Source organism: Arvicanthis niloticus, chromosome 26, assembly GCF_011762505.2.
Source record: "Arvicanthis niloticus isolate mArvNil1 chromosome 26, mArvNil1.pat.X, whole genome shotgun sequence".
NCBI lineage: Eukaryota > Metazoa > Chordata > Mammalia > Rodentia > Muridae > Arvicanthis > Arvicanthis niloticus.
Window position 1 is genome coordinate 8,171,297 of NC_133434.1, and position 26,623 is coordinate 8,197,919.

Sequence of the window (26,623 nt, forward strand, 5' to 3'; positions counted from 1 at the left end):
TTTCAACACCCCATGCTCAGCAATGGACAAATCATGGAAACAGAAACTAAACAGAGACACAAAGAAACTAACAGAAGTTACAAACCAAATGGATTTTACTGGTATCTATAGAACATTTCATCCTAAAACAAAAGAATATACCTTTTTCTCAGCATCTCATGGTACCTTCTCCAAAATAGACCAAATAATTGGTCAAAAAACAGACCTCAACAGATACAAAAAGATTGAAATAATCCTTTGCACCCTATCAGACCAACATGGTCTATGGCTGGTCTTTAATAATGACAAAAACAATGGAAAACCCACATACACATGGAAACTGAATAACGCTCTACTCAATGTTGACTTGGTCAAGGAAGAAATAAAGAAAGAAATTAACGACTTCTTAGAATTTAATGAAAATGAGGATACATCATACCAAAACTTGTGGGACTCAATGAAAGCAGTACTAAGAGGATAACTCATAGCTCTAAGTGCCCTTGCTATTATTGTGTGAGGTGCAATATGTGCTTTGATCTTTAGTAAAGTTTCTTTTATATATGTGGGTGCCCTTACATTTGGAGCATTGATGTTCAGAATTGAGAGTTCATCTTGGTAGATTTTTCCTTTGATGAGTATGAAGTGTCCTTCCTTATCTTTTTTGATTACTTTTGGTTGAAAGTCAATTTTATTTGATATTAGAATTGCTACTACAGCTTGTTTCTTGGGACCATTTGCTTGGAAGATTGTTTTCCATCCTTTTATTCTGAGGTAGTGTCTGTCTTTGTCACTGAGGTGCATTTCCTGTATGCAGTAAAATTCTGGGTCCTGTTTACATATCCAGTCTGTTAGTCTACATCTTTTTATTGGGGAATTGAGTTCATTGATGTTAAGAGATATTAAGGAAAATGATTGTTGCTTCCTGTTATTTTTGTTATTAAAGGTGGAATTATGTTTGTGTAACTATCTTCTTTTGGGATTGTTGGAAGATTACTTTCTTGCTTTTTCTAGGTTGTAGTTTCTCTTCTTGTATTGGAGTTTCCCATCTATTATCCTTTGAAGTGCTGGATTTGTGGGAAGATAGTGTGTAAACTTGGTTTTGTCATGGAATATCTTGGTTTGTTCATCAATAGTGATTGAGAGTTTTTCTGGGTATAAAAGTCTGGCATTTGTGTTCTCCTTGGATCTGTATGATATCAGTCTAGGATGTTCTGGCTTTTAGAGTCTCTGGTGAGAGGTCTGGTGTAGTTTATAGGTCTGCCTTTGTATGTTACTTTACCTTTTTCCCTTACTGCTTTTAGTATTATTTCTTTGTTTTGTGTGTTTCATGTTTTGATTATTATGTTATGGGAGTAATTTCTTTTCTGGTCTACTCTATTTGGAGTAATGTAGGTTTCTTGTATGTTTATGTGCAATTCTTTCTTTAGGTTAGGGAAAATTTTTTTTTTATAATTTTGTTGAAGTTATTTACTGGCTCTTTAAGTTGGGAGTCTTCACCCTCATCTATACCTATTATCCTTAGGTTTGGTCTTCTCATTGTGTCCTGGATTTCCTGGATGTTTTGGATTAGGAGCTTTTTGCATTTTGCATTTTCTTTGACAGTTATGTCAATGTTTTCCATGGTATCTTCTGCACATAAGATTCTCTCTTCTATCTCTTGTATTCTGTTGGTGATGCTTGCATCTATGACTCCTGTTTTTTTCCCTAGGATTTCTATCTCCAGGGTAGTCTCACTTTTCATTTTCTTTACTGTTTCTACTTCCATTTTAAAATCCTGAATGGTTTTGTTCAATTCCTTCACCTCTTTGGTTGTGTTTTCTTACAGTTCTTTAAGGGATTTTTTTGTGTTTCTTCTTTAAGGGCTTCTACCTGTTTACCTGTGTTTTTCTGTACTTTTTTAAGGGAGTTATTTATGTCCTTCTTAAAGTCCTCTATCATCATCATAAGAAGTGATTTCAATTCTGAATCCTGCTTTTCTGGTGTGATAGGGTGTCCAGGGCTTCTTATGGTGGGAGAACAGGGTTCTGCTGATGCCAAGAAACTTTGGTTTCTGTTGCTTTTGTTCTTGTGCTTGCCTTTTACCATCTGGTTAACTCTAGTGCTACCTGCACTCACTGTCTCTGACTGGAGCCTGCCTTTTCAGTTATCTTGCTTATGTCAGAACTCTTCAGAGTCCAGATGACTCTGTGATCCTGTGATCCTGAGCTCCTGGGTAAAAGAACTGCTGGGACTCAGACTGCCTCTGAGATTCTGAAATCCTGCTGCTCTGAGTGCATTGGTTCCTCTAGGATGGCTCAGGATATAGTGTCTTCACAGGAGCAGACCAGCTAGGTGTCTGCCCCAGACAATACGACCAAACAAGGGGCATAAGGGGAGTGGTATTCGGAGTGTCAGGCTTAGGGTAGCTGATTTGTCCTGAGTGCCTCAGGCTTCCAGCTGTAGCACTAGGGCATAGTGTAGTAGGAGAGGGTTTTTACCCACTGCTTTGAGTACAGTGATTCCCCTAGGATGTCTCAGGATATGGTGTCTTCATGGGAGCAGACCAGGTAGGTGTCTATCTCAGCCAAAATACAGATATCAGTTTTTATTCTGATTAATTTTCTACTACCAGTCAATTCATATTGTCCTTGAAGTTATTGAAGTTTGGACATTTGAAACCATTTTTTTCTTACTGTACTTAACTCTGTTTGGCACCTCACATTATATTACTTCAGTGTTTTTGTTTGTTTTTATTTTTGTTTAGTTTTTTTGTTTGTTTGTTTTTCTTCCTGGCACTAAAAAAATACAAAACACCTTATTTTATTTAGTTGCATGTAATTCTACAATTGTTACCCATTTCCAAACTTACGTCAGCGTGTTCATCTACTGAAGTCATATTTTAAAATGTCACAAAACAATAAGAAAATATAATGTAATGATTTTTAAAATGTTTTCTTAAGATTTTATTTTCCTTCAACTTATGTATCTATGTCTCTGGGTGTATGTGTACTAATGTATGGGTGCCCATGAAGGCCAGAAAAGGGACTCATTTTTCTGGAGCTGCAGTTACATGCATTTGTGAACACATGAGTCCCGTGGAGTGAACTCAGGTCCACCACAAGAGCAGTTATGTGGTCTGAATTGCTGAGCCATTGTTCCACTCCCTACTTAACAACATTCAATAGCAATTACAAAACATTTTCTATTTGTCCAACCCTTAAAAATTGAAAAAGACTAAGCTATATTCTCCCATATTTCAGAAACTGTTTTCAAATTGTTGTGAAAAACCACCTACAACTGTATCTCTAAGCCTTGCATTCTAGACTTTAACTTAATTGTAGATATAATTTTGAGAGGAAGAAAGAATTGTACTTGTGGGAATTAATGAGTTTTATAAAAAGAATAATAAATGAAACTTTAATTGTTCTTGTATCACAACAACCCATCCCTTGTGGAAAGAAACCTTGAGAGAATTTCTTTTTACATATAATGTTAATGAAAACTGAGTATGAAATGCTATGTGACAATAATATGATTCAGGTAAGTGCCTTGGGAAGCGTTCAGGGCAATCTGGACAATGCAATTGTATGTGTGTGGACACTACTCAGAAGGAGAGATTTGCATACTGGTCCCTGGAATACAAGAAAGTCTGAGGTCTTACTGTTCAATATCAGCATCAACGAATGGAGAGAGATTTTACAGAAGAGTACTGGTTCACATCTCACAGTGAGACAGGTTTCCAAGGAAAAGGAACATAAGCATGTGAGTTTCATTTCTCCTCACACCACTCCAAGCTCAGAATTTTAGAAGCCCATCTTGAATTCTAGACCACAGATGTCAGAATTTCTCCACAGTGGCTGACAATGATCATTCATATTCCCAATAGCACATCAAAATTCTATGTTCATATTTCTACCTATACTTATTTGATTATTAAGCTTAATGAGTTTTGATGTTACCAAAAATATGTTTAAAAGAACATACAAAAAGTGTAAAACTGATCTGTTGCTGGTTGTACAAATACTAGGTATCTGTACAAAAACTTTTATATGAACAGTAAATTGTAGTGGATAATTTAAATTTACACAAGATTTATTAAATAATATATATATACACTTTATCTGGTGGTTTTTAGCTCATGTGTTTATCACTTTCAATATATTAGAGTCCCTGTTTCTTATAATGAACCTTTTGAAATCATTAATTTACTTTGCTATTTTAATAAATCCAAAATTCACTACAAAAATTTGTTATTGCAATACTTGCTATCACTGAAAACTGAACAGATTTATGTGTATATGTTATTTCTGTTAGTCCGTCTAGACTTGATTTTCATTTTAAAAACATCCATTGGCCACATTCTTGGCCAGGCATACAGCAACCATGCCTCTGTGGACCTCCCATCTTGAAGTACAACTGTTCTACCTCCCAGTTTCACTCAGTATTAGAAACATTTGAGAAGTTGAGACCCTGTCACCCATGAATTTTTATCTTGAATTCTCATGACAGCCTTTTTGCTTATCATCATTAAATTGTTTTATTATTAACTCACATTTACTTCCATGTACTATCTTCCTGAAACATTTACAATCATTATCATAGTCTATAAATTTCAAAATAATTTTGTGAATGATACCCGATAATACAAAACTATTTAAACTTCAGTTGTATTGATCTAGCAAGATCACTGTGAGAAAAACCCTCTGAAAATGCCTCAGCAATTGAATATTTGTGATGAGTCATTATCCTATTCTCAGAAAATAACCCAGTGTTTATTTCCAAAAGGAAATCTTATTTGAAATAACATGGACATGCAAAGGACATGGCAAGTGAAATAATACTGCAAAAAAGAAGAAATGTTTAGTTACTTTATACACATAGGGTAAGTATGAAGGTCAAATCCAAGTAAGAGAACACAAAATTGATTCCTAGAATATGAGAGGTGGCCAGATAGGGAGGAGTACTAGTTCCTACTAATTTTACATGAATAAAGTATGATGCCCTGTATAGCATACTGCATGTGGTTTATGATAAACTGTTATACTTAGAACTTAAGGTAGATTTGTGCTTTAAAAGCATTCTGAACACATTTAAAGAAAGCTAGCAAAAAATGACCTAAAAACTTTTAGTAGAGGATGCTTATAATGATTACCTAGATTGTGGTAATGATGTTATGAGATTTTGGTACACATAAACTGATCAAACAATGTACTTTAAATAGTTATTGTTCAGTGTATGTCATTTTTCCTCAATAGCACTATTTAGATACATCCAAATAAAACTTCATTTCCTTAAACTATTTAGGTATCTTGATGATGACCTATTCATCACACGTGGTGGGACTTATCAACTAATGAAGAAAAGATTGCTTACAATTATCTGCTAAGTTTAGAAAACATTCAATTAGACATGTGGTATTAACAGATCTGAGTATGAAGCTTCAGGACTAAGAAATTTTATCTGAAACAGATTCAGGTTAGTTTACTTAACTGTCATGGCTCAGGGCTTGTGACTGCTCTCAAAGCCACAAAGACATTACAAGAAATAATGCAGGTCTTGTGATGAGGACTAGTGTTTCCTGGGATAGCTTGTGAGAAGCAAAGAGAACGGGTAAACCAGCTGTCTTGCCAGTGAAACTCTTAGAATTGTATGATCTGTGTCTTTGTCTGTTATATGCGAATTTAGTACAGGAGCATATTCTAAAGTAGGCAGTATATAGTTGTCAGAAATTCATTTGTCTCTAGTCCCTGAATGCTTGAAATTCCAATGACAGATGGAGCATAAGTACTGTGTTGGACAAGGAAGGACAAAGGGTACACAAAGTAGAGCACTAGAGTATGCAAATGACACCAAGCAAATTTATATGCGATATATATACTCATGTGACAACTGACTTAGTTTCCTCTTATTAAACAGGTGATCTTATAAAGTGGTCTCCTTTTTAAGCTTCTACTTCTTTCTCCATACTCTTACATTGGAGACATAAATTCCTAACACAACCTTGGGGACACATTCAACCCATACCTGTGTATATATATGTACAAGTTATTGTCAGAAAATGATAGTATCTGTCCTCAAATACTTAAATTCTATATTATACTTCAGTATATGGGAGAACAATAAATATATAACACCTAATTTTTATTTACTTCTTAAATAGAACTCTCAGAAAGAAATGGCATACAGCAATCAGTCCAGAGTGACTGAGTTCATCATCGCTGGGTTAACAGACAAACCAGAACTGCAGCTGCCCCTGTTCCTCCTCTTCCTTGGCATCTACCTGTTTACAGTGCTGGGAAACCTGGGCATGATCATCCTGATCCTGCTCAGCTCCCACCTGCACACCCCCATGTACTTCTTCCTCAGCAGTCTGTCCTTCATTGACCTCTGTTACTCCACAATAATCACCCCCAAAATGCTTGTGAACTTTGTGGCCACAAAAAATGTCATCTCCTATCAGGAATGTATGACTCAGCTCTATTTCTTCATTGCTTTTGTTATATCTGAGTGTCATATGTTGGCTGCAATGGCATATGACCGCTATGTTGCCATTTGCAATCCTTTGCTCTACAATGTCACCATGTCTTGCCGAGTCTGTTCCTGGATGGTAGGTGGAGTGTATGGCATGGGCTTCATTGGTGCAGCAGTTCATACTCTCTGCATGCTCAGAGTGGTTTTCTGTAAGGCTAATATAATAAACCATTACTTCTGTGATCTTTTCCCATTGATGGAGCTTGCCTGCTCCAGTACTTATGTCAATGAGGTAGTACTCCTGTGTCTCAGTGCTTTCAATATCTTTATTCCAACGTTGACCATCCTGGGCTCTTACATCTTCATCATTGCTAGCATCCTCCGAATCAAATCCACTGATGGCAGACTCAAAGCCTTCAGTACATGTAGCTCCCACTTCTCTGCCGTTTCTGTCTTCTTTGGTTCCTTGGCATTCATGTACCTACAGCCCTTCTCTGTCAGCTCCAAAGACAAAGGCAAAGTGTCCTCTGTGTTTTACACTACTGTTGTGCCCATGCTGAATCCCATAATCTACAGCCTAAGGAATAGGGATGTTAAACTTGCTCTAAATAAGATATTTCAAAAAAAGAAGTTTCATGTTTAAAGAAATATTTACCATAGCAAAAATACACCATATCTAGGAGTTTTGTTTAGGAAAGTGTACAGAGACAAAAATGTGTGTCCAGCGATGAAATTATTGTTAGTATGTGATTATTTTGGTGGCAGAATGGATTTACACAAGAAAAAAGAAACAATTCTTGAATGTCCCAGAGTTTACCCTGGAGGGCAACCTGAAAAACCTATAAGTTAATATTTAAATTCATCAAAGCATCTTATGCTTCACTTTGCTTTATATGCATAGAAAATACGTGTTTCAGCGAAGGTTCTTTATTCTATTTGGGGAATAAGTATGTATGATCATATCTTTTTATGTCCTCGGTATCTTGACTATCTGGCATTTTTCAAAGAAGTGTACTACCCAACATCCTAAAAGTTTGATCTCTGAAATAAATAATTTCCCCCCCCCAAAAAAAAAAAAAAAAACAAAAGAGATATGCAAGTCTTATTAACTGTGTAGCTCTATATTAGAAAACATTGGGAAATAAAAGCTAGAAATTTTTTATTGAGAATTAAATAACATGATAGTGTGACAGACTCAAAATATAAACATGACTAATTAAGTTGACACATAATTGTGCAGATTTCTCAATCCAAGTTTGGTGCTATGACAAATACATGACCAACACAATACAAACTCAGTGGCATTGTTAGAGATCTTCTTGACTCATATTAGTTTGGGGGGGCTTTTTAAAACCTTGCTGGTCTTTTCTTGTATGTTACGGTTTTCTGTTTTCATGCAATTTGTTTGTGTGTATGTGTGTGTTTGCATGAACATGTCTCTCCTATTATACATTCTCTTTCTTTCTTCTTTTTTCTTTCTTTCTTTCTTCTTTCTTTCTTTTTTCCTTTATTTCTCTTTTCTTTCTGTTTTTCTTTTTTCTTTCTTTCTTTCTTCTGTTGTAAATCTTTTAATTAGTCTTGTTGCAGTTTTATTTTCTTGTTGGCTTTCTAAAGACAGATAAAAAGTGTGGAACAGGAAGGGTGCAGAGGTGGGAAGGATCTGGTGGAGGAGATGAGAAAGAACAAACACTACTCATAATATATGATATGAAAAAAATCTTTACAGTAGAAAACTCTGTTTTTTCCTGATAATTCTATACAAATTTTCTCCATGACAAAGAGATAATATTATTTTTCAACTCACATTATAAAATCTCATATTCATAAGGAACATTTTTACAAGTATTAAACTAGGGGTTATTAATTCATTTAAAAAGTTAGAGTTGGAACAGTGCTTTCTAATAAATGGCGAGCAGAGTTTATATTCCAAATCTAAAAAGCAAACAAAATTTTTCCTAATAAATCCTTTTATACACACACAAACATACATGTTTGAGAATTTTGTACATATTATTTATCATATAGCCCTTTTTCTCCCAGATCCATTCTCCTTTCCTACATACCAAACTCAGTGTCCTTTTGTGTGTTTTAAGAATGCATCAAAACCAAATTATGCTGCTCCAATATTCTATTAGCGCATTGTCCACTACCCTGTAGAAGTGAAGATTTTAGTTGGGTGCAAGTTTGGTATCTCTGTTTTCTATGATTCAAGTATGTGAATGATTTGGCAATAAGAATGCTCTTTCAAGTTCTGGAGGGAAACCAAGAGAATTGGCAATTATTTAATGTTTGAAGGTCTTTGGAAAATGCCAGGGTAACAATTCCAAAAGAAATAACCTATTCTAGACATTTGATTTTTTTTATGTATAACAGAATCATTGTGCCCCATTATAGCGTAACTTCATCTTAATATATACATATAAGAAAGTGTTCACAGTACTAGATATGTTTCTTTGTTAATGTTTAAAAATTATATTTAGTCATTTTATTTTTTATGTAAGTGTGTGGCTTACATGTACATATGTGCACCACAAATATGTTTGGTATACATGGAAGTCAGATTCTATAGAATTGGAGTTATGGATAAATGTGACTATGATGATATGTGTTCTAGGAATCAATTCTGGTTTCTCTACAAAAGTAACAAGTGTTCTTACCCACTGAGCCATCTCTCCAACCCCAAAGTAAATATATTTCTAAGTGACTTTTCCAAGAGATCTTTAGTAGTATTTATCTCTCCCAATATTTTCTCCTCTAACCTGACCTCTCTTCTCCCACCTAATTTAATGCTTACAGTTTCCTTATTCCCCTTCTAACTTTAAACAACCATGTTTTGCATCTTCTCCATGCCTCCATTAGGAATTTCCTGATCTCTCTGCTTATTCTAAATGAAATGCGCATATCTGAAGATGCAAAGCTAACATCCACAAATAAGTAAAAAAATAAGACATTTGGTTTTCTAGATCTGGGTTATCTCAGAATTTTACATGAGAATTTTATAATTTGATTTTCTGGTTTTTCTTTTTTTTTTCTTTTTTCTTTTTTTGTTTTTTCTTTTCTCTTCTTTTCTTTTTTCTTTCTTTCTTTTTTTTTTTTTTTTTTTTTTTTTGCCAGTGTGGTTTTTGGATTTATTTACTTACAAGAGCACAAGAACATAGATTGAGAGGCAAAACCTACTCAATCTTGAACTAGCCTCCATCTTAAAAGTAAAGAAAAAGAAAAATAAAATAAAAGAATTCTGAGAGCTTGGCCTGAAGTTGAACACAGGCTACACCCAATTACCAGGAAGGACTCCTCAAGCTTGTTCTTGGAGGGACTTATTCTTTGGCTACTTCCTAACAACAGTTAATCAAAGATTAGCCTGATTGCTTCAGATGTACTATCAGACTGTTCATGGTTGTATATGGACTTGCTTCAGAGCACCCACCTGTCAGCTTACAATAGACAGTTAGATGATTACCAGGCTGGGCCTTCCCTCACTTTCTTCCTATACTATAAAACCTTATCCTGATGAGAGTCCAGGGCTGCCTCACCAAAATCTGTCCTGTGGGCCAGCAGTGAGTAAGCCCAAACTCAAGCTTGTAATAAAGAAACTTTAATGTAATTACCTTGGAAATGATTTCTTAGTGGTTGTTTGGGGTTTATAAGTGTTTCCTGGCACAACAGGATAAGAGTCTATTTACAGAGGCATATGTCATTCAAAACATCTTCATTAAAAAGTATTATCATAGAAGATGACCTCATGAAAACTTCATCATGGGGCCCTGTCTTTATTTAATCTTTCCTTTCTTGTATCCTTTAGACAAACTGTAGAGCTGGGTGTCAGGACAGAATGGCATATGAAATCTCAGGCAAGAATCTGGAGACCCTCCCTTTCCTACTACTAGGCTGTGCTAACAATCCCTTTCCCATCACCATAGCAATGGCTATTCTATGCATCTTATTCTGTCGCTATGACTACAGGAGCAAGATAATCACTGTTCCATGATGGCAGATGATGGTCCTGTATGACTAGAGAAAAAAGGTAGACTGCATCTATTTCTGAGTTGTCCCGCTTGATGCTAAATTGATGCCTTTATAACTTGCTTGGTTGAGAAGAAAGGAGAAAAATAAATTTAATTGGGAATCCATCATCATTATGAGGGGTACAATTTTACTGTAGCAAACGCTGGAAATTGCAAATGAGCTTGAATTTATGGACTGCCCTTTAGTAGGAGAAAGTTTTCTTAATGTGTGGGGTTCTGGATTCTGTTACTGGGATCCCACTGCACTCTCCCCTCAGCTCCACAGTCTGTGTGTTTTCTATAGATAGCATTCAGATGAAACTTCCAGAAATATTGCAAAAGGTAATCAGGACTCACTGGAGCAAAGCATTTAGCCAAGTAAGCTTTATATAGTTTTAAACTTGTATCTGTTCACAACCCCAGTATATGAGTGCATGTTTAATGACATCAGTCTGTGCCCTGATCCAGGTTACTCCATGTTAGGTAACTTGGTTCAGTAACTTGGTTAGGTAACACACTTCCTGATTTTGTCTTGCTCTGAGAGATAATTTTTCAAGCACTTTTGTCATCCCTTTAATGATGGGAGATGACTGTCCACCTGGGTAGATATATGAATGCGCCATGTATCGGACATCATCCATGCAATGCAAACTGATAAATTACTTATTCTGTACAAATTTATTTGGGTGAATTGAAGCTACAGTGATATGTATAACAATATGTATCAAGGAAATCAAGCACCAGAATTACTGGACATGACATATCAAGGAATGGGTGTATCTTTTTCACCTGGACCTTATTAGAAGGTGGACAATTATAACAGCTACCATTGAATGGTCAACTGATTGTATGCTGTGAGCATCAAGGATCAACAGACAGAGAACCCACAACTGTCTTCAGGACATTAGCTGAACATATTTCCCATTCTTGGTCCAGCCTATTCAACACCCCAGCCTCCTGTTCACCCATCTGGACCTGCCATGCATCCATCATCCATCCATTCTCTCACCTGGATGCAGTTCTACCCTACTTTTTTGAAGCTGGACTCCTCAACTCTGTAGCTTTATTCTCAAGCCTGTGACACACATAAGCAGGCTTTTCTAGTTCTGCACTGCTGCCCAGTCCTTTTCTTTTCTTATCAATACAGACGAATTAGCTTTTCTCTAAGCTTGCCTTCTGAAATCTCTTGAATTGAGCAGTGTCCTCTTAAACCCTTTGCAGTCATTATCTGACAGTATATTTACTCTGTAATATGTGATCTAAGACTTAATATTGTAGAGTAATTAAGATTAGACTAAAATAAAGGTGGAGAGGCAGCTCGGTGCTTTAAAATACTTTCTATTTTTCCAGAGGACATATTCCCAGCACCCATAATTGCCTGTAATTCAAATTCAGGGGATTCAATGACTTCTTCTGGCCTCTACAGGTATGTGTCCCTACACACACACACACACACACACACACACACACATACACACATACACACAAAGAGAGAGAGAGATAGAGAGACAGAAAGACAGAGAGAGACACATCTAAATTAGCAGTTCATCAGATTATCAATGAAAACTCAATTTCTTAGCAAGTTGCTGCCATTGAAACATCTGTACCCAGTGAATTTAATATTATTTAGTAGAATCTGACATATGTTCATTACTTTTTCTGACATAGCACACCTATAACAATGTGTGGAAAGGGGAGGGCAAAAGAATTTCTTAGGTTATTAGGTTGCATTCCCTATAAACCTTTTATTTTTTGTTTGAAACAGGACATCTCATTGACCTAGAACTTTGCCTATTATGCTAGACTAGCCGGCCACCGAGCTACGGGAAATCCACCTATCTCTGACACCCTTCTTGCTGTAGCTGAGGTTACAGTGTACCCAACATGTTTGACCTTTTGTTTTCTCTGACTGTGGTTGTTGTTTTTGCTGCTGCTGCTGTTTGTTTGTTTGTTTGTTTGTTTGTTGAGTTCTGGAGATCTAAACTGAGGTCCTCGCACCTTATACACAAGCACTTTTCCAGCTAGGCTTGACCTTAAAACTTTTCTAAAACTTTCCACATAAAGATACCAGACTGGAATCAATATCTCAAATCATGTGTTTATAGGGACATTGCATGAACTTTTCCTGGGGAAATAAAACAACTTATTCTTAGATTTTAGCTTATATCTTTCTTCTTAGATCTCATATAGCAATTGATTTTTATTGTTGTTTTGTTTTGATTTGTTTTGTTTTTTGACATCTCAGGCTCTATGAGAACCTTTTTGGGTTGTTTTTGATGGTTTTGATAGCTGTGAGAGCACTAGTAAGGTATTTTGTAAACTTGCATAGGAACAAGCAGGAGTATTTCTCTTTAGATGGAGAGTAATTGTGCGTGTGTGTGTGTGTGTGTGTGTGTGTGTGTGTGTTTCTAGAAAGACCACGGAAAACAGTTCATTTTCATTGCATTATATCCAGAGTCATTACTGTTAGCTTTTAGGCAGACTATGTTAATACTTCCATCAGCATGATGGGCTTGTGATCCAAAAATTAAGCCCTATTTAAAAAAGTAATGTGCTTTTTTGGGAGTTTTTGTTTGTTTGTTTGTTTTTGTTTTTGTTTTTGTTTTCAAGGGAAGAGAAGATTCCATATCACAAAATGTAGGTACACTTAATGTATGGCTTGTGTAACAGAAAAGTTTCCACTCTTCCCCTGAGTATTTAAATTAGGGTCAGTAAAACATTGGCAAATATGATGAAAGTGTGTAAAACCCAAATGAAAAGGACCTCAGCGATCCGTGGAGAACTGCAGACGCACTCCAAATCACTCACGAGAAACACAACTTGATGCAAATCGCAAGAGGTTTACTGGCTAGCCAGGGCTGTCTTTCCTTCAAGCCCGCGCAGGGGCAGCGGAATTCAGCAAAAGCACAAAAGAAGTTTACAGCTTTTAAGGGGGCATCTACAAACCAGGTGGGGGTGGAGTTAGGGAAGGGGGAAGGCTGAGAGTGGAGTTAGGGAAGGGGGAAGGAGGGGGAACAGGTCACTAGGTCATCGATACATTTGATCTCAAATTCCTAAGATGGATGGTGTGTCACTTTATAATTGGTTATTTCGAACTAATTTCACACTATATATCATGAGCTCCAGTTCAAGGGGGGTCAGGCTTATCTCAAACTTTTAGCATCCTGGCACCAACTGTCTCAGGGCTGTTAGTTCAAAGCCTGGCCAAGCTAATCTCGGGCCCATAGCATCCTGACACCATGAATCTTAAGGTTTGTTTAGTTAGGGCCATCTGTTCAAATGGTCAGCTAATTTTCTGGGACTGAGGCAACACAGTGTTTGACTTACAGGTTTTTATGTCTTTGCTTTTAAGAGTAGGGTTTAGGGGATCAACTTATGATTTTTCTATCTTTCAAGTGCTGTTTACTGTGTCAGATTATAATAGATAGCCAGGAGTAGACCAGTGATAATTTGTAGGGTTAGGCAGACACCTAAGCAGGAACCAAAGTTTTCATCATGTTAAAGTATTAGATGGAAATAGAAAATCAATAAAAGTGTGGTTAATAATTTGAGTAATGAGTGTTTTCTTCAAATACATATCATTGGTGTTCATAGTTACAGTAATGATTTTTTATGTCCTTAGTCATAGTTAAACAGTATGGGGAAGTAATGACTGATAATATTTATTTTAGGTTTATTATTTGAATGGAGCACATAGCATTTGCATTAACGATTTCTCTTATTCATGGGAAAACTAGGTTTAATTATTAGTAGGTGTTGTGGTTACCCTGGCCTTGTATTTTGATGCTAATTCCACTTTCCTGGGAGGGGCTGCACAGGAGGAGTGCATCAGTACACAGAAGAATTCTAGTGAACCTTCTGTCCACCTTAATTTGTAAAATAAAGACTAGAGCCAGTTATTGTGCAGTAGAAGGGGAGGTGGAGAAATAAAGGTTTGTGGGAAGAGGGGGGGAGGGAGAGGGAGGGAGAGGGAGAGAGAGAGAGAGAGAGAGAGAGAGAGAGAGAGAGAGAGAGAGAGAGAGAGAGAGAGGATGATGGAGGAGGAAGGCAATGGAGGAGCAGGAGGTGGAAGGACAAGCCCGTGGCTTGGAATACCTACCCACAAGTCTCATAGCTGGGAAATAGAGTAGTGTAGTGGTGAATCTGCCCAATCTAGGCATGTAGCTTATATTCATAATTATTGAGTTGTGTTTTCTTTGACTGGTCACATTTGGGCTGGGTATTTACCACAACAAGTAGGTCAATAGGTTGTTTAGTTGCCATAGGTTTTAGAGGTTAGTTTTTAGGTTTAATCGTATTTTTAATTTATTTGGGTAGAATGCTAGTTGTGTTTGGTTATGACTGCTATGGCTATGGAGGCATATCCTGAGACTTGATGTTCTCATTGAATTATTTTAGGTGTTGTGCTGTTAGGGTTATTTTTTGATGGAACTAGAGCCTCTATACATAATAAGTTGTTATGATAGGGTGGAGGTGGTGGTGGTGAAACTTAAAAATATGGGTGATTTATGAAAGAGATGAGATTGAGTGACTGGGAAAAGGAGCAGTTGGGGTAGACAGCTGTGAAACTTAGTTGACAGTGGTGGCTGAGTGATGAGTAGCACCTAAGTAAATATGATGAGTAGATACTTAATACCCGCAATGTGACAGTAGTCAGGGTGACCAACAATGATCACAGTAAACTAGATTTTTCTTTGTTAGCCCTCTCTGCTAATGTTTAGTTATCTGGAAGGCCTAGTTTTCTGTAAGATTCGATGATTATATACAAACAACTGTATGGAATAGACTATTATATGTCACTTGTTTGAGAGGGCCCAGCTTAAATGAATTTTGTGTAATTGTTTTGTGCTGTTTGTCAGTGAATATTCTTAATTTATTTTTGTCACCTATTTAAATCAATATAGATGCATGGATATTATTTATATTTTAATTTATATTCCATTACTATTTTTTTTCTGATCATGTTTCTCCTTGGCTATGAGAAACACCTTTTCATCATGCCTGGACTCTTAGAAATTCTCCTACCTATTTATTTTAGCATTAAGTTGCTTCCTGACATTAATAATATTCTTTTGAAAAATCCTAATTTTCTTGATCAGAATTACTATAATCTACTGTTACATTTTTCTCAAAGTCCTTATGGATGCTTGTTGGAGAACAGTATTATATACACTCAGTACACGCATAGGAGTTGAATATGCCCCTTGCTACTCTTGTACCATTGTTTCTAATTGTCTAAAATAGGATATTGTGTGTATATATATGAACCTTCAAATGGAAACACATTTACATTATCTTATTTGCATGAATATTTCTGTATATTGTCAACTAAATATTGTTCATACAATAGTTTCTTACTCTATTTAATACCATATTGAATCACTTTAGAAATTCTCATTGCTAATTTATTAATGTTGTAACTTTTCATTTCAAGAAACATGGTTTCCACTACCCACTGCCTTTTATTTATTCAATCCATGCCTTTGGCATCAATGTTTCAGAATACCCCACCAACAGCCTCAGCAGAAGCCAATTTACGAATAATTTTATTGACTAAAGTGATTGCAATCTTCATTTACTTTTTAATTCTTCAATCTTTACTCAGTTTGAAAGTTACTTAAAACATATTTATCTTCATCTTTTTACTATTAATTTGATATTACATATCAAATTGTCCTTAAAATGAAAATGGAATATGAAAAGAGCAAATGACAATAACAATCAGAAATTATTATTTATTTATTCAAACATTAAATGAACATTATTGACACTGTGGCCTCAAACATTTTAGCTAGTTTTCCAATGGGAAGCAATGTCATAAAGACCTTTTTCACACCAGAGAAATAGCTTAGTGGTTAAAAACGCCTGATGCTGAGGCCAGTAGCCAGAATTTGACTCCAGGAACTGCATAGTGGCAGAATAAAATTGACAGCCTCAAATTAATTGTGTTGTGACTTTTATATCATGCACATATGCATACACACATGAGAGAGAGACAGAGAGAGAGAGAGAAAGAGAGAGAGAGAGAGAGAATATTCTTATAATGATATCTTATCTTCTGGGACTCAATTTCTATCCCTTAAGATAATTATTGCTGTTTTAAGAAACAGAAATTGTACCCAAGGGATCGCAGTAACATACAAAGCACAAGAGAGGAAATATTAATTGCTTTTATCTAGTGACTCACCCCTAAGGGCAGAAAATCTCAAAGGAGCACCCCTCTACGTATTTCTACAGCACTTATATTTTAAAAATCTTTGTAAAAGTAAGGTTACCCTTGTAAGTGTTTTAGGAAGCTGTTAGGGGGAACCCCAACAATGGGTTTGCAATAGTCATTTGAGCTACTCAGAATATAAGCTTTTCATTTTTGTCCCATAAGTATAAGAAAAGCCAGAGGATTTTATTTAGAATTTCAGTGCAACAACCTGAAACGCTATTTCACTAAAAGGATCCTTTGCTCTAAAGTTCACCTCGTTTCCAAGTAGAGAGAAAGTGAGTATGTGAATTCAATGTTCTCAAGCCCAGAATGTTGGAGGATCTTCCTGAATTCTGTTCTCAAGACATGATGTGTGTTTCATTACATAAGCAGAGTCATGTTTTGGAGCTTGTAACTTCTTACAGGTGTGTTTAGTGCCGAGATATTTTAATGTTAACACAAAATGTATCTCAAGGACTACAGCATTTTTCTTAAACATGAGAAACACAGTCTTAGTTTCTTTTACTAATTACATGCATACTTCATGTAAACTAATTTCAAATATCCTTCAATTTCAGTGGATAATTATAATCTAAAATCCTATCATTAAATATACTCTGAAACCAGACACAATCCACTAGGTGTTGTTCATATGCACCTATCATTTCCCTCATTTTGGCTACACCATTTCTTCTAATAAATTATTTTAAATTATTACTATATTTTAGGATCTACATGTTTATACATGAAAACTATTACATTCATGCATATCACCATTTCAACTTCCAAAATATGAATAAGTCTGGAAGATAGTATGCTAAGTGAAATAAGCCAGTTACTAAAGGAAAAATGCTTAATGATTCTACTTTATAAGGTAACTCTAACCCTCTGAAGCAAGGAATGCAGTAATGGTTTTCAGAGCATGGAGTTGCAACAGACAGGGTAGATATATTCAGGATATGTCTTTACTAATTTTAAATGTGTTAAGTTGCAAAATGTTCAACACTGTACAATACTTACAGTCAACAATATGGAATTATACACTCAGAACAGGGTGTTTCTCATATTAATAATCTGGATGAAACAATCAAGAATCACAGTGTGATAAAAGAAAATTTGGTTATTGAAAGATGTACTGATTATGTTTGCAGCATCATGGTTGTTTGTTTGTGTCCAAACTGATCAAATTTTATTTAGTTAACTACATGTAGATCATAGCGTATTGATTACACTTTAACAATACTTTTAACAAACTGACATTCTCCCCTTAAACCATTTTTGTATTTTTCTTATGCTCTATTCATCTCCAAGATAAATCTAAGAGATGTTAAGACAACTGTTATACAGCGAATGTTATTTGAATTCTCTACCAAGGAAATTGGGCCACACCAGCAGTGGTGATAGCAAAGAATGGAAAATCAGCAGAATGTTAAAGAATGTGTAACACCCAGATTGCAGGGGATGTTGTCATTCAGAGTGAGTCAGAACCCAGTAACTACTGCCAAAATCACAATGACGAGGCAAGTGATAACAGAGCAACTGTGATGGGACCAGACTCCTGATGTAACCTTTTAGCCTTGTGAGAGGCAAGAGTTGGATAAAACAATTTGCCAGTTTGAGTTATACATCCATAAGTAGATGCTACAGATCAGGTACTCAATAATGATAAGAAATTTACTGAAGTACCTAAAGGCTGGGATATCCAAGGTCCAAGGGCTACACCATATGAGGGTCAACTCATTGTATTATGGAATATTGAAAAATAAAAGATAACAAATATGATAGATAATATACAGCATTCTGAACTTATTTTAGGTACCCACGTATGATAACGAATTTATTTTCCTAATACCATTACTGTATGAAAGTAATGTTGTCATTTAAGAGTCTTATATCTTAACAACCTTTCATAAGAGGTAAAATTCACAACACATGAACTGTGCAGAACTTATAATATCCACATCAACAGGAAGTTCAGAGTCTTTGAGTAAAATGATGAGATGAATTAAAATAATCCAAACATAATCTCTAGCAAGTCTGGTTTTATTTTGAGTTAGCCATATCAACTATTCAATGTTCTTAACCTTTTTTAGTAACATATAGAACTGGCCCAAAACAAGACAATTGCCTTCCATAGGAGATGGCTAACTAAAGACACTTACCTAATTGTTTTCTGAAATATTTTCTGTTATAATCCCACCAGTGATGTGTGGTGATCACACTTTGTTCCTTATTTAGGTGACTCATATTTTGATTTATTAACTAAAAAATTTCCAAGTGAGAATATGAGATTAAAAATTAACTGGACAAGGTTACTGTTGCAGACATAGGACTAAATTCCTAGGATGCCCTGGCTTCCCAGGGTAACCTAGAGAACTTAAACCATTCAACACCCAGAATCGAAAACACTGGCTTCCAGGGCTACCCATAGGGATATTCTGCCAAAGCTTCACAGATAGTGTATGAGTCTGACCACTTTGGATACAATATCTTACATTTGCAGTGGAGAGCATGAAACACAAGAAATAGTAACTTGTTCAAGTCTTTTCAGAGATAAGACTGGGAAGTGAGGGGAGAAAGAAAGGAACACTGAATGTGGAAACTCTCTATGTCCTATGTTCAGTTCTACACACTTTGTTTTTTCATTTCTTTGTTTATTTTATGTCTTTTAATTTTTTATATTATTTTGCTTATTTGTAGTGTTGTAATTAAGCATAGGGCCTTTTACATGGTATGTCAGTACTCTAGCACTGAGGTACATCCCTGGTCTTGTCTTTGTTTTATTCCTTTTGTTTTTTAAATTATACTATAATCATAGCATTTCTCTCTTTCCTTCCTCCTAAGCCTCCCAGACATTCTTCCTACTCTCCTTGAAATAGAAAGTTTCTATTTTTAATTGTTGTTATATACATGTAAGTATAGGCATATAGACTCTTAAATATAACCTATTCAGTCACAATGTTGTTGCTCATATGTCTGTTGTCATAGATGGCCATGTGTTCTTTTAAAAAAACTTCCAAGTTCACATAGTGCTACCAGTATGTTCCTGAATGCAGGACAGTCTGGACACATATCTGTAGCCCCTCTAGGGCTAGGAGTTCCTGACAACCTCCCTCCTTTATACCTGGATTTGGTCTAGCCTAATCATGTATTAGCCCTGTACATGCTGATACTGTGAGTTCACATGTACACTAGCCTGCTGTATATAAAAAGCAGCTCCTCTGTACTCATTCACTACCTCTGACAAATACAGTCGTTTTGCTTCCACTTCCACAAAGATCCTTGAGCTTTGAAGGAGAAGAATGTAATGTAGATGTCTCATTTAGACGTGGGCATGTTACAGTCTCTTATTCTCCGTGTATTATTCAGTGTAAATTGCCATCTATGAAATGAAGCTGGTCTAATAAGGGTTAAAAGATGAACAAAGAGATGGGTAAAAGTATAAGTAATTAGAAGTCAGTTTAATACTAAATCTACTTAACAGAATAATAATGGTAGGAACAGAATAATAATAGTAGCTTATCTCTGGAAAACTATGACTTGTCTTGTTACAGATTTCTGGCCCCTATATTGGTCCTGGTCATCATTCCTGTCTTGCAGATTGTTCTCATAACATTTGTGGCACTATTGACTCAGTGAACATATCTTGACAGGTCTGCCATTGGTGACGCTGGCAGGATTTACAGCTGGGTAAGACTCATGGTTACCCTTTCCTCCAGAAATGTCCATAGAACTTTCCAGCACTATGAAGGCTAACCACTAGGGACAAATCTCCCAGGTCAGTACTTATTAGGTTTTTTCATATTCCATGACTCAAGGATCTAGTGTTTCCAGGAATAGGATCTTACCATCATGTTCTGGAGGGTAACCAAGAGCAAGGGCAATGTTCTATAAAGTTTAGGGGTCTAGAATATCTAGAAATTTAGAAATCAATAACTCCAAAGCATGTAACTATTCCTACCACTGGCCTTTTTATCTGATAGTCTGTGGTGTCCATCCATTTTGTGGAGACTCCACTTAACTTACTCTTACCTATGTGTGTGAACACATTTTCGGAGGCTTCTGCAGTAGTAGCTTTCCGTATGACTGTCTTTATTGTTAGTCATTTATTGTTAGTCATTCCTCCTCATAGTCCCTCTTCTCTCCTGCCCTCCTATTCTCACCCTGCATAATCCGTCTTCCTCCGTTATTCTCCATCTCCTCATTTTTTTACTGGCATTTGGGAATAGAAGAGCAATGAAGAGAGATGATCAAATATGTCTGTAGTAGAATTTACAATCCTTTGGGACTATGCCTCAAAATTATATATGCTTGGATTATGTGGGAGCTTTTTGTTTTCTTTATTATAGCAAAATAAAATATTGATATACTATGTCCAAATATTTTTATTTGGAAATAAAACCGTCAAACACACAAATTAACCAGATTCAAAGGCTGTAAAACTCAATGAACTTATATACAGTTAAAACCAGCACTCCAAATGGAAGCTGAGAAGCTTCACATTCAATTATGGCATTTATTCTCCACCCAAAACTAAAGATCCATGATAGAATTAGAAAAAAAACACATTAGGCTTTATATATACAAACCTGGATTATTGTATAGCTTTTATTGATAGATTAGTTGATTGATTGATGGATTGATTGATTGATTGATAAGATTGCTTTGTGTAGCCGTGGATATCCTAGAACTTACTCTAGATCAAGCTGGCCTCAAACTCAGAGATCTGCCTGCATCTGCCTCCCAAGTGCTGGGATTAAAGAAGTTGGCCACCACCACCAGGCCACTGTGTGGCATTTTAAGTAATATTTACTGTGATTTCCATAATGGCTTCATTCCAAGAATCAAGAAATAAGTGTTTGCCCTTTACCACATTTTTATGGTAAAGCATTTAAAAGCATTTATGGTAAAGTTTATGGCGTAGCATTTGTTTGACTCTTTGGTTTTGATTTGTTTTGGTTTGTTTGTTTCTTTTGAGATTAGCTTTTGTCACTAGGGTGAAATGAAATCTCAAAGTAGTTTTTGTTTGTTTGTTTGTTTTTGTTTTTGTTTTTTGTTTTTTTTTTTTTTCGAGACAGGGTTTCTCTGTGTAGCCCTGGCTGTCCTGAAACTCACTCTGTAGACCAGGCTGGCCTCGAACTCAGAAATTCGCCTGCCTCTGCCTCCCAAGTGCTGGGATTAAAGGCGTGCGCCACCACCGCCCGGCTTCTCAAAGTAGTTTTAATGTATATTTACCTGATAGTGAAGGAGGATTAAAAGTAAATAAATATTTCTCAACCAATTGTATTTCTTTTTGAGAATTTTTTCTTTACCTTCATTCCCTAGCTTTTAATTGAGTAGTTTCTTTTAATTTTTTTATTTTATTTTATTTATTTATTTGGTTTTTCGAGACAGGGTTTATCTGTGTAGCCCTGGCTGTCCTGGAACTCACTCTGTAGACCAGGCTGGCCTCGAACTCAGAAATCCGCCTGCCTATGCCTCCCAAGTGCTAGGATTAAAGGCGTGCCCCACCACCGCCCGGCAAGTAGTTTGTTAATAATGTACAATAATCAACATATTTCAGATGCATATTGGTAATTTGTTTCTCTCTAATAAAAGAATCACTACTCATTTCTCTGGCTAATTCGGTTGGATTATTTATTATTAAGGTGTGAGACTTAGTTGTGTCTACTAACAATTTTTAAGAGATAATATTTTAAAATATATTTTTCAGAGTTTTGTCTTCTCAAATTATAAATGGAGCTCTTAAAACATAATGTGTTTTTCAATTTTCACCTAGTCTAATTTATGATTTTCTATCATGGTTTTGGGTTCTGGTGTCTTTATCAAAGAAATAGTGATCAATTCCATGGTAATAACGATCCAGTCTTTTATTTTTATCCAATATTGTTAGTGATAGGGCCCATTTGTTTTAAATATGGTGTGAGAGAGAAATAATTGCATATTAATATTTTCATATGATTAACCTAATTGTCCACTTGTTGAAAATTCCTTCTATATTGAATTATTTTCAAATATTTAAAATTATTTAATTATTAATACATGTAATTTTTCCGAATTGCCAATTCCCTTCAATTTATCCGTGCATCTATATTATGATAGTTATGAAACAGTAAGTTTTCAAATGAGAAAGCTCAAAAATTCTACTTTGTGCAGCTGTGGTGCTATGACCCTTAATCCAAGAGGCACAGCCAGATGGATCTCTTAAATTGGGAATGCCAGCCTGTTCTACATAGTGATTTACAGGCCAGCAAGGCTTACATAACTATACCCTGTCTCCAACAAAATAAATTAATAAATAAAATAAAATAATCCTTCATCCTGTTCACATTTCTTCTGATTATTCCATGTCTCTTATATGTATGTCTGATTTTATGATCACTACATGCCAGGGGAAGAACTGAGATTTTTATAAGGATGAAGCTAAAATTGTATTATTAGTTTAGGAAGCAAAACTTTTCCCGCAACATTGAATCTTTTGATTCATAAACATAGGATGTCTTTGCATATCCTTCCATTTATGCAAAGCTTTATTTGTTAAGCTGTGCTTATGTTTGCAAGTGAAATAATTTTTATTTCCTTCATTTAATTTATTCCTCTTTTTTATGATTTTCATGATATTGCAGATGGATTTGATGGTTGCTTAGTTTTCTTACTGAGCTTAGTTTCCACAGTTTTGATAACCCTGAATAAGTTCTGATAATTCTTTCTTACAGATCTCTTAAAACTTTGCATCTAAGAAGATCAACTCATTTATATGTAAAGATAGTTTTATTCCTTACCATCCAATTAAGATGACTTTTATTTCTGCTATAATGTAAAATGAGTGTGCACAATATATAAGTTATGTTGTTACTACTTGTGGAAAGTCTTTCAGCCACTGACATTAAGTGTATAATTGGTTATGTCTGTATTTCTGTGTTTGTGTTATGTTTGCATTTCTCTCTCTCTCTCTCTCTCTCTCTCTCTCTCTCTCTCTCTCTCTCTCTCTCTGTGTGTGTGTGTGTGTGTGTGTGTGTGTTACTATGATTGTGACACAGGAAAGCAGTATCTCTGTACATAGACTGAGATAATTACAAATCAGGATTGAAAAGTTCTGCTGGGCTGTGGTGGCGCGCGCCTTTAATCCCAGCACTTGGGAGGCAGAGGCAGGCAGATTTCTGAGTTCGAGGCCAGCCTGGTCTACAGAGTGAGTTCCAGGACAGCCAGAGCTACACAGAGAAACACTGTCTCGGAAAAAAAAAAAAAAAGTTCTTAGAAACTTTCATTAAAACGTCAAATCTGTCTTTGGTTGTTCATGAAATGGATACTAATGTATTCTCATAGTGTAGATCATGATAGGAATAGATATATCTTATATTCATATATTTCCTAGTATTATATTTTTGTACCTCTATGGTCTTGACTAATAAGATACAGGGTAGCCATCAAGTTAAATATACGTGACTGGAAATGCTTAAACTTGGTTTTATATTTTAATATGTGATAAGACAGGAGATACGTGTCTTAACTTTTTCTTCCTTTCCTACAGGGAATCCCAGGAGAAAATGTTAGCAGGAAACCACTCTGTGGTGACTGAGTTTATCCTTGCTGGCTTAACAAGCACACCAGAACTTCAGCTGCCTCTCTTCTTCCTCTTTCTTGGAATCTATGTAATAACAATGGTAGGGAACCTGGGCATGATCACTCTGATCCTGCTCAGCTCCCACCTGCACACCCCCATGTACTTCTTCCTCAGCAGTCTGTCCTTCATTGACCTCTGCCATTCCACTGTCATCACCCCCAAAATGCTGGTGAATTTTGTGACAGTGAAGAATATCATCTCCTACCCTGAATGCATGACTCAGCTCTACTTCTTTCTGGTTTTTGTTATATCAGAGTGTCACATGCTGGCAGCGATGGCATATGACCGATACGTTGCCATTTGTAACCCCTTGCTATATAATGCTATGATGTCCTATCAAGTCTGTTCCTGGATGATATTTGGGGTGTATAGTATGGGTTTTATAGGTGCCACGGCTCACACATTGTGCATGCTAAGAGTCCATTTCTGTAAGGTTGATGTAATAAATCATTACTTCTGTGATCTTTTCCCATTATTGGAGCTTTCTTGCTCCCCTACTTTTATCAATGAAGTAGTTGTTCTATGTTTTAGTGCTTTCAATATCCTTTTCCCAACACTGAGTATCCTGAGCTCTTACATCTTCATCATTGCCAGCATCCTCCGGATTAAATCCACTGAAGGCAGGTCCAAAGCCTTCAGTACCTGCAGCTCACATATATCAGCTGTTGCTGTCTTCTTTGGGTCTGCTGCATTCATGTACTTGCAGCCATCATCAGTCAGCTCCATGGACCAAGGAAAAGTATCTTCTGTGTTTTATACCATTGTGGTGCCCATGCTGAACCCCTTGATCTACAGCCTGAGAAATAAGGATGTCAAGATCGCACTAACAAAAGTTTATGAAAAAAGTTTCTCATGAAAATATTTCTTCTATCCCAAAATTTTATGGGTGTTTTTGTTTCCTTCTAGTGTCGCTTTGAAAATTCTCATAGGCCAAGTTATTTCTTTTTTTATTTTGTGTCATATTTCAGATGATGGGTTATTGTAATTTCTGATTTTTCTAAGCTGTAAAGCTTGGAATACAGCTGTGTTAAGAAAACAATGGGCATTTGTTTATATTTTAGGAAATTCTGTGTTGTAAGTTTTTCAAATGATTTTTTCCAGAAAGTATTTGATATGAATTGCCTCTCCCCATAGTCCCTTGTTTACCATACCCTCCTATCTCCCAACCCGTTTAGGCTGTTCTATTCCATTATTCTGCTTTCTTCCTTTATGTCATCAAGTTATGTCTTCGCTATCTTAAATGGTTCTTCTTCCTATCATCCAAGCCTTTTCCAGGGAATCTTTGCAGTATAGCAGGTAGGAAGACCATAAGAGCCTGCAGTGGTGGGTAACTATAGTGTTTGCCAGAAACAATAGGGCAGTTGGACATATAAACTCACAAAACTTAGGACATCATGCACAAGACTTGCACAATCTCAAGCCAGGCAAAATCACAACATGAAGAGGAGGGATGTTCAAATGTCCTGGCACTGTCTGAGGGGTTATTGGTAATTAATAGCTGTTAAGAGACGGAGAGTTAGCATTATTTAAGGCTGTGATCCCCGGTATCTCTAACACCTTTCGGTGCATGGCTGCATACCTAAAACTATGTATGTGGTACAAATGAGACTCCATGTTTTGTTTTTTTTAATGAGAACACAAACTTGGATGAGTATGAAATGGTGAAGGAAGATCTGGGAGGAGAAGGGGTAAGAGGATGAAGGCGATCGAAATACATTGTATGAAATTATCAAATAAGTAATAAAAATTTAAAATAGAAAGAAACAGACAGACATCTCTGACTAACATGTTTCATCTGCCCCATATGTTATACTGTGCACAGAGTCACAGGGATGGATTTACCCATCATGATTATTTTGTTTTGTTTTATTATGATGTTTTGTCACAGGGGCAAAACATTGCAAACCTTGGTGATGCAATGCATATAATATCAGCTTATCTCATATCTCAAATCTTTGGAGGTCAGAGAGTTTTTCCCGTGCTAATAAAGTCTTATCTTCACAATTGATTTTCTAATAATACCAAGTTCCACATATATGTTTATCCACCCTCATATGCACATATATATAATATGTATGTTAACGTAAAACATGTATAAATATGAATGCTGATCTTTATTGTTTGAATCTGCTTTGCAAGGTTTATATATATGTAAATTGTATTTTCCTGCTATAGGAACAAAATAGCATCCAACAATTTTTTATATTCATGGGTACTGAGACACCAAATCTTCTGGGTTCAGACTCCATCTTAGAGAACCTGACCTAATGTTGAACTCAAGTTAACTATCAGGCCAATACCTAGCACCAGTTTCCAAACCACCCTCTAATAAGACCTGCATCTAGCACCAGTTTTCAGGTTATTCCCCAA

General features: G+C 36.0%; 2 protein-coding genes across 3 annotated transcripts; both read left to right on the top strand.

Annotated features, from left to right (window-relative positions):
* Window positions 1–3,393: 3,393 nt before the first annotated feature.
* Window positions 3,394–9,119, top strand: LOC143439025 (olfactory receptor 8G50). 2 transcript variants are annotated; one of them, XM_076924745.1, is made up of 3 exons: window positions 3,394–3,498; window positions 4,744–4,840; window positions 6,119–9,119. In XM_076924745.1, the coding sequence occupies exon 3, from the start codon at window positions 6,134–6,136 to the stop codon at window positions 7,070–7,072; it is 939 nt and encodes a 312-aa protein (XP_076780860.1). In that variant the 5' UTR covers window positions 3,394–3,498; window positions 4,744–4,840; window positions 6,119–6,133; the 3' UTR covers window positions 7,073–9,119. The 2 variants fall into 2 exon arrangements, with proteins under 2 accessions (XP_076780860.1, XP_076780859.1); XM_076924744.1 differs by having other exon boundaries at window positions 3,436–3,720.
* An 11,163-nt stretch (window positions 9,120–20,282) lies between these two features.
* On the top strand, window positions 20,283–26,153 carry LOC143438843 (olfactory receptor 8G50-like). The gene is made up of 2 exons (XM_076924523.1): window positions 20,283–20,407; window positions 24,161–26,153. Exon 2 carries the CDS (start codon window positions 24,177–24,179, stop codon window positions 25,107–25,109), a length of 933 nt encoding a protein of 310 aa, XP_076780638.1. The 5' UTR covers window positions 20,283–20,407; window positions 24,161–24,176; the 3' UTR covers window positions 25,110–26,153.
* Window positions 26,154–26,623: the final 470 nt, after the last annotated feature.

What these genes read in the sequence shown, in the direction of transcription:
- LOC143439025 (XM_076924745.1), top strand. Translation starts at nt 6,134, where the DNA reads ATGGCATACAGCAATCAGTCCAGAGTGACTGAGTTCATCATCGCTGGG.
- LOC143438843 (XM_076924523.1), top strand. Translation starts at nt 24,177, where the DNA reads ATGTTAGCAGGAAACCACTCTGTGGTGACTGAGTTTATCCTTGCTGGC.